Source organism: Chlorocebus sabaeus, chromosome 3 (assembly GCF_047675955.1).
Source record: "Chlorocebus sabaeus isolate Y175 chromosome 3, mChlSab1.0.hap1, whole genome shotgun sequence".
Lineage (NCBI taxonomy): Eukaryota > Metazoa > Chordata > Mammalia > Primates > Cercopithecidae > Chlorocebus > Chlorocebus sabaeus.
The window spans coordinates 24,589,550-24,602,426 of NC_132906.1; the positions used below are offsets into that span (position 1 = coordinate 24,589,550).

Consider the following 12,877-nt stretch of genomic DNA (forward strand, 5'->3'; position numbering starts at 1 on the left):
GCAACAGAGTGAGAATCTGCCTCAAAAAACAAAACAAAACAAAACAAAACAAAACAAAACAAAAAAAACAGTAGTGGTGACCAGGCATGGTGGCTCACACCTGTAATCCCAACACTTTAGGAGGTGGAGGCAGGTTGATCACCTGAGGTCAGGAGTTCAAGAACAGCCTGGCCAACATGGCAAAACCTTGTCTCTACTGAAAATACAGAAGTTAGCTGGGCGTGGTGGCACATGCTGTAATCCCAGCTACTTGGGAGGCTGAGACAGGAGAATCACTTGAACCCAGGAGGCAGAGGTTGCAGTGAGCTGAGATCATTCCACTGGACTCCAGCCTGGGCGACAGAGCAAGACTCCATTTCATAAAAAAATAAAGACGGAGAAGAAATAAATAGAGTTAGCTAGCTGTCCATTAGAGATCACTGAATGCATTGGAAGTTTCTTCTTCAGGCCTTGAGAGTCACTGAGTCCAAATAGTACAAATAGACCTGGCAGTATGTCAAAGATGGACTAGTGCAGGGCAAGCTGGGTGGAGGTCAGTTAAAACACTCATGTCCATAACAGGTAAGGAGGGACTGATCCAGAGTAATAAGCAAGGGTATGTACAGGTGGGAAATGCAACAAGACAAACTATGGAGGTAAAATTAACATACTTGGTATGTGGGCCAAGTGAGAAAGGGAGGATGAAAAATGACTACGGGTTCAATCTCATCATAGACGACTGTGATATTAGTAAAAATAAGAACAGTGAGGGAGGGATTTGTCACCCAACCACTGTCATCCTCCAATGTCTACCCTTGGCTTTAATCCTGAATTTCTAACTACTGAAAATTTCGGTACTGTCCTACTTTTGCTGAGTTCTTTGGATTGCGGCTCAGCTGTGGGCTTGCACTAAAGTCACTCCAAGCTCAGCTACTGCTCTCACTTCAATGGCTGCCCTCTCAATTAGCAGCTATGTATGTCATTTTTGTCCTGTACAACTTATCATTGCTGTCTGCCTCTCTCTGTCTCTCTACCCACATTGTATCACCTCAGACAGAGAATCCACTTCCATTGAGAATGGGGTGAGAAGACTTCCTAGTGCATTCGAATGATAGAAATTTTTGTTTGTTTTTATTTTTTCTTTTATTTTTAGTTGGCATATAATTATACATATTTATAACATACAGGGTGATATTTCAATACATGTATTTAGTATGTAATGTTAAATCAGCTTAATATATCTATCACCTTATTTATCATTTCTTTGTGTTGTTAACATTTAAAATCTTCTAGCTTTTTGAAAATACACAATAATTTATTGTTAACTATTTTCACCTACAGTGCTATAGAACACTAAAACTCCCATCTACCTGTGATTTTTTTTCCATTTTTAACCTCTCCTATCCTCCTCTTCCTCTTACCCTTCCCAGCCTCTAATAACCACAATTCTACTCTCTACTTCCATGAGCTCAATTTGTGTTTAGTTTCCACATGTGAGTGCCTTTCTGTGCCTGACTTACTTCACTTAACATAGTGTCCTCTAGGATCATCCCTGTTGCCACAAATGACAAGCTTTTATTCTTTTTAAAGCTGAATAGTATTCCAGTGTATGTATATGCCACATTTTCTTTATCTATTCATCTGTTGGTAAACATTTAGGTCAATTCTGTGTCTTGGCGATTGTGAATAGTGCTGCAATAAATATGGGGGTGCAGATGTCCCTTCAATATACTGATCTCCTTTGCTTTGGATAAATACCCAGTAATGAGATTGCTGGATAGTAAGTTAGTTTTATTTTTAGTTTTTTGAGAAACCTCCATACTCCATTAGGACGGCTGTACTAATTTACATTTACCACTGAAAGTGTGTGAAAGTTGCTTCTTTTCTGCATCTTTACCAGCATTTTTTACTTTTTATCTTTTTGATAATAGCCATTCCCACTGGGGCAAGATATCTTATTATGGTTTTTATTTGCGTTTCCCTAAATATTCGTGATGTTGAGCATTTTTTCATATACTTATTGGCCAATTTATATGTCTTCTTTTGAAAATATCTATTCTTTGATCATTTTAACATCAGATTGGTTCTCTTTTTTTTTTTTTTGCCGTTGAATTAAGTTCCTCATATATTCATTAGTGCCTTGTCAGATGAATACTTTGCAAATATTTACTCCCATTCCGTAGGTTGTTGATTCTGTTGATTTTTCCTTAATAGTGCAGAAGGTGTTTAATTTGAGATTAGTCCCATTTGTCTATTTTTATTTTTGTTGCTTAAGCTTTTCAAGTCTTAACCATAAAATCTTTGCTTAGGTCAGTGTCCTGAAGCATTTCCCCTATGTTTTCTTCTAATGGTTTTATAGTTTGTTTAAATACTTAAACATATTCTTATAATCTAATGGTTGTGAAATGGTATTTCTTTGCTAATTTATTTTGTATTCCCTGATTACTAGGGAGATTGAGAAGCTTTACCTATGTTCTCTTGATATTCATTTTTTTCTTCTGTGAATAGTCTATTCCTGTACTGTTAATGTACTAATGGATTAATATTTTGTAACTGATTTCTAACCATTTAAAAATACATTATGGACTCTAATTCTATACTGGGTTATGATAGTACCTTTTTTTTAATGATATATTTATTTTGTATCATAAAAAATTACATGTTTATTATAAAAAATTAGAAAATAAACACATTATTAAGAAACGTAAAATCCCCTGTGATCACATTTCCCAAGAATAATAACTATTTTCAATTTGGGATCTATCATTAGAGTTTTTTCTTGTTATGCATATATACTTTTTTGTTTTAAAAAGCTAGGATTGAATTATAAATATATCTACTGTATTGTTTAGGTCTTTTAGCATTTAGTCTTTCACTTAAGGGGTAGCACTCATCTAGGTGGTAAGCTCAATGAAGATAAGGGCTGTATTTTATACTGTTTAGAGTCTTGCGTAGCACAAAGTCTTTAGTAAAAATGTATTAAATATTGACTTGCTGTTTCCTACATTTCAGCACATCCAGGTGTGAATGGTGTCATGGTCCCAAGTTTGGTGAAGGTTTTCGTGTCATCCGATCCTGTGATATTTTTGGAGCATCACAGCTTCCAGTTATGTTTCATGTCTGTTCTTCTTCTTGCTATAGAAGAATAAAGGAAAGCAGTTTTATTTTAGATGGTAGTCCTAGTAGAAGAATAGCTCTAGATGTGGAGTTGTCAAAAGAATTATAGTACAATGATTTATCATATGTATATATAAACTTTACTGGCTTTTACTACATATATATCTACATATAGTAATTCATCTCTTTGAAAGTAGAGGTTCTGTTTGGAAGATATAAGTGTCTTCTCATATGAATTATCTTTGTAATTCTAACTCCTTATGAAAGTTTGTGATTGTTAGGGAATTGTTGCAGAATAATTACTCAAGGAGGATTAGTAAAGCCTTTAGATTTGAATACAGATCTAGAAAATTTCTTTCAGAGCCTGTTTACTATAAAAGGAAAAATGTTAGAATCCTTTGCAAAATGGGTTATATCTTACTAGTCTTTTCATGCATCCATACTAAGTGACGAGATAGCATTGCAGAGTCATCAGTGGGGTTTGTGCTGCATACAGCTTCAACGTCACACATCCAAGTGCTCAATGCTTGTGCATTTCTGCGGAAATCTGACCAGTGCCTACCATCTCAATTGTAGGTTGTTTGGGGGAATAAAAGATTAATTCTATCCCCAATTGTTTGTTTAAATTAATTTCCCAGGTTCTTAGAGAACTGGTACAGTCTTGAATTGTTACCTTGCACTTCATTTCCTAAAGCTGAGAAACTGGACATTAGCCTGATTCTGTAGGCTAGCACCAGCATCTACCAAGGCCTACAGTGATAGCCCAACAGGAAAATAAAATACAACTTACAAAATAACATTGCAAAGCAGAATTTGCATACAGTAAAACTTCCTTTAAGAATTAACGTTTGGTAAGAGAAAGATAAAAGGGCATTTTGATATACAAACAACTTTACAATGGCATAGAATTATTTCACGTATCTTTTACACGCAGTTCACTTAAATCTCAAATATCATTGCTAATTAAATTTCGTGATATGAAATGATTTAAATTTACACAGCTCTCTTATCATTAATGTCAGAAAAATACATTATGTCATGTTTGTGTGTATCTTTTAGTGATATCATTTAAATAAAGATAAATCAGGCAAAATAATTTTTCTATTGATTTCAATAAATTGCGATGCTTACATGCTTTTCCTTGAGACTTTGTTTCATTTTTCAGCAGAATCAGGTAAACTTTGCTTTGCTTGATAAATATACACTGTATTCTCCAGGGTAAGAATAAAATTATTTATAATGAAAGAAGTAACTACCATATTACACATGTATACAGAAAGGGATATTTATAGTATGATAAATTAATTCATTAAAATGTAATATACTCATAATTAGAAAACAAGATGAAGAAAATAATACTAACTCCCTGTGGCATATAGCTTATTAATACCCTTGTTCCTCAAATATTTCTTGGGGAAGAAATATGTTATTTATTTATTCAAAACATGTTGAGTTTTGGTTTAACTGAGTAGTTTCACATTGAAATAGGAAATAAAAAACGAATAGCTTTCAAGGGAAATGACAAATTCTGAGGGATGTTTCAAAACTAAATATGCCTAGATACTTAGACACATATGAAATATACCTAGAACCCAATCTCTTCATGCTTAGTATAAACCTTGAATCTGAGTGATCTCTTATAGATCTTCCAAAAAAGTAACTTACAGTATTTTTTAATGAAAGTAAGACATATTTATTATAGTGTAGCAGGACAAGCCGCAGACAAAACTCAGACACCAATCACCTCGCTTCCCGGTCAGGGAACCAAGAAATGTAGCAGAAGGAGGCGCAGACAGAACTCCTCAGACATCGAAATAAAGAAGGAAGGGGTTTATTCGGCCAGGGGCATCGGCAAGACTTCTGTCTCAAGAGCCGAGCTCCCCGAGTGAGCAATTCCTGTCCCTTTTAAGGGCTCACAACTCTAAGGGGGTGCACATGAGAGTGTCATGATTGATTGAGCAAGCCGGGGTACGGTGACTGGGGGCTGTATGCACTGATAATTAGATCAGAACAAAACAAGATAGGGATTTTCACAGTGCATTTCTATACAATGTCTGTAATCTGTAGATAACATAACCTGTTAGGTCAGGGGTCGATCTTTACTACCAGGCCCAGGGTGCGGCGCCGGGCTGTCTGCCTGTGGATTTCATTTCTGCCTTTTAGTTTTTACTTCTTTCTTTGGAGGCAGAAATTGGGCATAAGACAATATGAGGGGTGGTCTCCTCCCTTAATAGAAATATTAGAAAATACAACTAAACCTAAGAAGAAAACAAAATCCTCCTTGTAATGCCTCTGTAACTCAGGTTCAGTCATCCACTGCTTGCAGAGTCTGAATAACAAGAGCAAGGTCTGGCGGAAAAAAAAAAAAGTGACTTAATTCAAGAGCTACCCGAGGGGAAGTAGTACAGGCTCCTGCCTTGAGATAGCACTTCAGCCTTCAGGGCAGAAGACAAGGGCTTTTAAATGGGGTGGGGAGGAGGGGAGGAGGTGTGGGGTCTGCGTGACATGTTTAAGATGTCTTATCTATCATGTGGTCTGGTTGGTGCCATGGCAGGCAGCTATGTTGTAAATTGAGGCAATCTCCTAGTGGGTGAGAGTTCCAGAGGGGCCTGATTTGCTTCAAGTTTTGGTCTCTGGAGCTTCTAAGTAAACACATAGATAAGCTTGCCACACCTGATGGGATGGAGAGAAGGTAAAGGTTATAATTGCATTCCTAAAGAGCTAGGTAGGAACTAGGGGAAAAGGAAAAAGAAAAAAAAATCATTTTTTCCTTTTAAAAATGGGGTACTCGGCTACACCACCACCCAATGAAAGCCAGAGATAATCATCTCAACATGTGTATGTGTGTATACACACATTTATATAATGTATTGCTCTTTTTTAAAAATTGGGATTATCTGCCTCGCACCACACCAAAGATTAATTTCCAATTTTAGACCTAAAGGTCTAAGTTGAAAGCATGAAAATAAATAACTATGGTCTTTAAAAAATCAGATTTAGATTTTTTTTTAAGTGGGTAATGAAACCTCAAAGAAAAGATGAACAAATTTACCATGTAAAAATTTTTTAAATGTCTGTCGAGCAAAAATAACCAAAAATATAGACAAGCAGCACACTGGGGAAAATATCTATAGTATATATGACCAGCAAAGAATGAGATTTTCAACAACAACAACTACTATATATTTATATATGTTGTGCATGTGCCTCCTGGCACATAACTCATTCAGGACTCAAATTGTGTCATCAAGGCATTATCTATTTTTCCGTCTAATCTAGCTCACTCTATCTATCTATCCATCATCTATCATCTATCTCTTACCAATACTTTCTAAAAATTTTGTCTCATATCCAAGTAATATGGATGGCCGCTAATCATTCCAGGTTCATGTACAAGAATCTCAGGAACCTCAGAGGAAAACACACTATCTATCCCAACTGTTACTGTAAAATACATTAGGGATGATTTTCATTGGCTCAACCTGGGTCACGAATCCAAACAAATCATTGGAGTTTCATGGATGGCATACCCTGGCCAGGCCTGAGTCACATGCCCATCTCTGGAACTAGGTAAGGCAGAATTAGCCCCTCCCAAAACATGCTAATTGGATTCTCCACAAGAAAGAAAAATTCTAGAACTGAAAATTAGGGGAAGAAAAAGTGTTTTGGGCAGCTAAAACTGGAACTGTCAGAGACCTCTAAACTTCCTAACATCCAATTAGCTGTTACAAGTAACAGTAACAACAAAAAGGTGAGCTTAATATTTATATAGCTATAACAATCAAAATTTAATTTTTTTTTTTTTTTTTTTTGAGACAGAGTTTCGCTCTTGTTGCCCAGGCTGGAGTGCAATGATGTGATCTCGGCTCACCATAACCTCTGCCTCTCAGGTTCAAACGATTCTCCTGCCTCAGCCTCCCTAGTAGCGGGGATTATAGGCATGCACCACCATGCCCAGCTAATTTTGTATTTTTAGTGGAGATAGGGTTTCTCCATGTTGAGGCTGGTCTCAAACTCCTGACCTCAGGAGATCCACCCACCTGGGACTCCCAAAGCACTGGGTTTATAGGCGTGAGCCACCGCGCCCAGCCTAATTTTTGTTTTTTTACCATAAGTCTAATAATTTTCTGCTAAAAAATACTTGCATGTATGTCTAAAAATATATTCAAGTATATTTACCACTGGGATATTTACAATAGTGAAAAACTGGAAACATTCAAAGAGTTCATCAACTGGGAATTGGTTAAATCTGGTAAATCCATACGAGGCAATATCATTCAGTTATTTAAAAATTAGATAACTCTGTTTCTTTAAATGGAAAGATATCTACCAAGTAGTTTTTGGAAAATATTTACTAGGTAACATAGTCACATAAGTCAAAAGGTACAAAAGGGTATATAGGATAAAAATTCTTTCTTTAACCCTGATGCCTGGCATCCTTTTCCCTTCTCAGAGACAACCAATGATATCAATCATTTTGTATTCCAGGATAGCTTATGCATATGTATGCTGACATATACATATATTTCTTCCTTATCTGTATAATATTAGCATAATATATACTCCTTTCTGCACCTTTCCATTCAAATTATGTCATAGAGGTTATTCCAGATCAGTACATTATTAGTTTATATTCTTTCTTTATGGTTTCATATTATTCCATTGAGTAACATATGTAGCTTATTTCACTAGTTTACTACTTAATGGACTTTTAACTTTTTAACCTCTTGCTTGGAAAAAAATGTTGTGATGAATAAGTTTGTCCTTTGCACATGTTTACATATATCTGTGGTACATTTCCCTGGAAGTAAATTTCTGGGTCAAAAGGTATGTTCATTTATATTTAATTCGGAATTAGGAAAAAATATGTATTTGCTTTTTAAATAGGTAATACCAGCATACTTTACCCAGCTCAAAAAATATTTAATAGTGAAAAGTTTATTTCGTACTAATTTCCTTCAGATGCCCAAATATTGTTAACCAGCTTCTTGCCTTTACTTAAACACTAAGTACCTATAAGCATGCAGCTATTTATAGAAGAATTTTCCTTATTCCAGTAGGTTGTTTTTTTTTTTTTTTTGCATTATATAATTTAAGAACGGCATTAGCGTCATTCATACACTTGTTAAAAATATGGATTCTCAGACCTACCTCCAACCTACTAAATCAAAATCTCTGGGAATACTATCCAGGAATCTTAATTACTATCCAGTCTCCAGGTGACTCTAATACTTGCTAAGATTGAGAATCACTGTTCTCCAGAGGTCAGAACGCTCACACCAAAGTGTTGATTGAAGAGAGGTAGGTGTTGTTGTAACATACCTCATTATCTTCTCATTAGGCTCAACTATACATCATCATCACTGACGATCTCATCTATAAAAATGATCCCAAGAATGCAGGACTGGTTTTTGTTTTGCTTTGTTTTGTTCTTTGTTTTCAGACAGTTCTTGTTCTATCATCCAGGCTGGAGTGCAGGGGCACGATCTCAGCTCACCACAGCCTTAGCCTCTTAGGCTCAAGGGATCCTCCCACCTCAGTTTCCCAAGTAGCTGGGACCACAGGCAGGCACCACCACATCCAGATAATTTTTTTATTTTTTGTAGAGACAGGGTTTTGCTATATTGCCCAGGCTGGTCTCGAACTCCTGGGCTCAAGAGATCCTCCTGCCTCCACCTCCCAAAGTGTTGGGATTACAGGCATGAGTCACTGTGCCCAGCTGCAGGACTGGTTAAACATTCACATATCAACCAGTGTAAGCCACTGGGTCATCACCATAGGCCCCACATTACCTGTAACTTCCAAAACTCTAGGAGCACCAGAGAAAGAAGAGAGATGAGTGAATGCTTCTGTTTCTAGGTTTTCTTGATTGTTGTTGAAAACATCTCAGTATGCAGGCTCTTTTTTATCCTTCCTATTCCTTGACTTGCTTGCCTTCCATTCCTTCTCTTTCCAGCCTCCTTCCTGCCCTCCTCGTTCCTTTCTTTCATTCTTTTTTTTCTATCTTTTTCTCACTCCTAGTGCAAAGTGTGCTTTGTTAAATTAAGACATGTAAGGGGACTAGGAATAATGGAAATCGTCTGTAAAATACTCAAGAGAATTGCAAAGTCATCCTGCAACAGAGTATGTGTGCATACAAGCGTCTGCATACACAAAGAAAAAGCTTGAGAGAAGCCACCTGAAGGGTAAACAATGAATTTACGGTCGTGTCTGGGAAACAGAATCTAGGGTCTGATCATAGGGTCCTTTGCTTTTGGCTAGATGAACTTCTGATTGTTTGAATTTTTAATATAATTATGTATTACTCTTAGGAAAATAAAAAATGCTTTAACTTTTAATGGGATCGTATAATGGTGATACTTTTTTTCTCTCCTCAACCATATATCACAAATATCTTTCTGTTATTACATTCCAATATTGATATGTCATTATGGAAGTGCCCAATTTACTTATCTAATATTCTCTAATTAAATTACCTTCATTTTCTTTTCCATTATAAACAACATTTTGATAAAGAAAATTTCTAAAACTAAATCATTGCCAAAATCTCTACCCATTTTCATTTGATTTTGATATAATTATTTTTTTTTTGATGGAGTTTTTGTTCTTGTTGCCCAGGCTGGAGTGCAATGGCTCAATCTCTGCTCGCTTGCAAACTCCACCTCACGAGTTCAAATGATTCTCCTGCCTCAGCCTTCCCAGTAGCTGGGATTACAGGCACGCACCACCATGCCTGCCTAATTTTGTATTTTTAGTAGAGATGGGGTTTCTCTATGTTGGTCAGGCTGGTCTCGAACTCCTGACCTCAGGTGATCCGCCTACCTCAGTCTCCCAAAATGATGGGATTACAGGCGTGAGCCACCGTGCCCGGCTTGATATAAATTTTGTATGATAAAATTGTTCTTCATATCAGTTTACCTCTTCACCAGTAGTGTATAAAATGCCCTTTTTGCCTAAGCCCACATTACTGGTATTAATTAATTGACTAATATATTCATTGCCAATTAGACAATGTGACTGATTTTGTTTATTACTAATAAAGTTGATTTGGGTTCCATGTGGAATAATCATGATCCTATGATCTTTTCTGATTTTTCCTTTTACATCTTTTTCTCACGTTTCTATTGGTGGGCTTGTTCATCTTATTGATTTGTAACAGCTTATATATATATGGATAAAGAGAGTATTAACCTTCTGTCATGTGTGATGAAAATATTTTTCTCAGTTTACTGCCTGCCTGTTTGAAGTGAGATTTCTTGATGTAAAGAAAAATGTAAATTTTAGATGATAAAATCTATCGATCTAGTTTTTGTGTGTCTTCTTACTGCTAAGCTTAGTAAGTCCTTCTTCAATCCTCAAATTACATATTGACCTAAATTTTACTTATTTTACATTTTTATCTTTAATTCACCTCAGAATTCGTCTTTGATTCACCTCAGAATTACCTCAGCATGGTACGCGATGCGTGCTTCCAAAATTCAAGTCTTTCTAGAATTCTGGGAAGCTGTGCCCTCAGCCATTATCTGCTCAATCTTTACCCTACCAATCTGAAATGCCACTTTATGATACACTAAATTCTTACATGGTTAGGCCATTTTTTTCCTCCACTTTCTATTCTGTTTCATTAACTTGTTTATCTAATGCCCATACCACACTGTTTTAATTATTGTAACCAAAACCAAGCCTCAATATATCTGATTTATCAAGTTCCAACTCATTCTTTTCCTTATGCAAAACTTCTTAGCTATTCTTGTAACTTTGTTTTTCTATAATAATGATTATAATCCTTACAATTAATTTGTTTTATCTCCCTTTCCCATACCACGTAAACTGTTTTGGATTGTGGTTAGGATTACTTCGGTTTGAAGAGAACTGAGAGCCACACCGGCTCGAGTCTCCCATCCGGTAACATACTGTGTAGCTTCACTAAGGTGATGATCATGATCGTGATAATTCAGTCATTGGGGAATTCACTTCCCTATGATCCATGTTTTTTATGGTAAAAACAATACAGTCTGCGGTTTTTGTCTGCATCTTTTTTGGATATTATGCTTATGCATTTACTCAAAAAGTATAATTTCCAACCAGGCGCAGTGGCTCACACCTGTAATCCCAGCCCTTTGGGAGGCCGAGATGGGCGGATCACAAGGTCAGGAGATTGAGACCATCCTGGCTAACACGGTGAAAACCCGTTTCTACTAAAAATAAAAAAAAATTAGCAGGGCGCAGTGGCAGGCGCCTGTAGTCCCAGCTACTAGGGAGGCTGAGGCAGGAGAATCTTGTAAACCCAGAAGGTGGAGCTTGCAGTGAGCTGAGATGGTGCCACTACGCTCCAGCCTGGGTGACAGAGCAAGACTCTGTCTCAAAAATAAAAAAGAAAAAAAACCATATAACTTCCAAGCTCAGAGTTTTGCCCGATATATCTCCATGGAATACTCTGCCTTGTTCTGACAAACTGGATGCCAGCTCTGCCTGCTCTCTGTCCTCTTGTCCATTATCAGAGTTCTGTGTGGAGTGGGCATTCTCAGTTGACTGTGGTGAAAAGCAAGGATGAGAAGGCAGGGCAAGGTGTTCTGAGCCCCCTTCACTAGGGATTATCATTTTGTGCTTGGAATCTAAGGGTTGTATAATATCCTGTGTACCTCACAAGGGATATTAAATATCCTCCAAGCTGCAGGCACTCAAGAAGCAGCTTGCTTGCCACGCGCGGTGACTCACATCTGTAATCCCAGCACTTTGGGAGGCCAAGGTGGGTGGATTGCTTGAGCCTGGGAGTTCGAGAACAGCCTGAGCAACATGGCGAAACCCCATCTCTACAAAAAATACAAGAATTAGCCAGGCGTGTTGGTGTGTGCCTGTGGGCCCAGGTACTCAGGAGGCTAAAGTGGGAGGATCACTTGAACCCAGGAGGCAGAGGTTGCAGTGAGTCAAGACTGCACTCCAGCCTGGGTGACAGAGGAGACCCTGCCTCAAAAAATAAATAAACAAATAAATAAATAAATAAATAAATAAATAAATAAATAAATAAATAAAATAAAGGAGCTTACTGGTATCACTGTTTAAACATAAGCTACCCACCAAGGCAGTGCTTTACTTTCACGTCTTTGACGTCATGCAGCCTGAGCCTCTACCCTGATAATCTGACTCCCATAAACTGCCACCACCAACCAACCATGAATGACGATTTAAAGATATTACCTGGTGTCACTGTCTGCCAGAGACAGGGTGGGGTTAGGGATGGGGAAGGACCAAACCTCAACCAAGGCAGCCAGGCTGGTGCAGCACCAATGAGAGCTCGTGGTGCCACCACCCAAGGGCCTGGCTTCCTGCAGGCTCAGGAGGACAGCTGCTGACGCCATGGAGTTTGCTTACTCAGGAGGGCAAGATGAGGTTCCCTTCTGTAGTGGTGGTGGTTATGCCCTCTCCAGGCCAACCACCTCTTCTACTGACGCTTGGTCCCTCCCAAAATTCTCTCTCCTCCCCGCTCCCACAAGTGTGGGTTAATACCCAGTTAAAAAGCCTCCAACAGGCCGGGTACGGTGGCTCAACCCTGTAATCCTAACACTTTGGGAGGCCAAGGTGGGCAGATCACATGAGGTCAGGAGTTTGAAACCAGCCTGGCCAACATGGTGAAACCCTGTTATTTTAGTCTCTACTAAAAACACGAAAAAAAAAAAAAAATAGCCAGGCGTGGTGGTAGGTGCCTGTAATCCCAGCTACTTAGGAGGCTGAGGCAGGAGAATTGCTTGAACCCAAGAGGCAGAGGTTGCAGTGAGCTGAG

General features: G+C 37.9%; 1 protein-coding gene across 1 annotated transcript in view; it reads left to right on the plus strand.

Moving 5' to 3' along the window:
* Positions 1–3,205, plus strand: part of LRRC63 (leucine rich repeat containing 63) — a 64,179-nt gene extending 60,974 nt beyond the window's left edge. Inside the window, exon 9 of the mRNA XM_037986709.2 lies at positions 2,992–3,205. Within this exon, the coding sequence (XP_037842637.1) occupies positions 2,992–3,205 (214 nt within the window). The remainder of the gene's footprint in view (positions 1–2,991) is intronic.
* Positions 3,206–12,877: the final 9,672 nt, after the last annotated feature.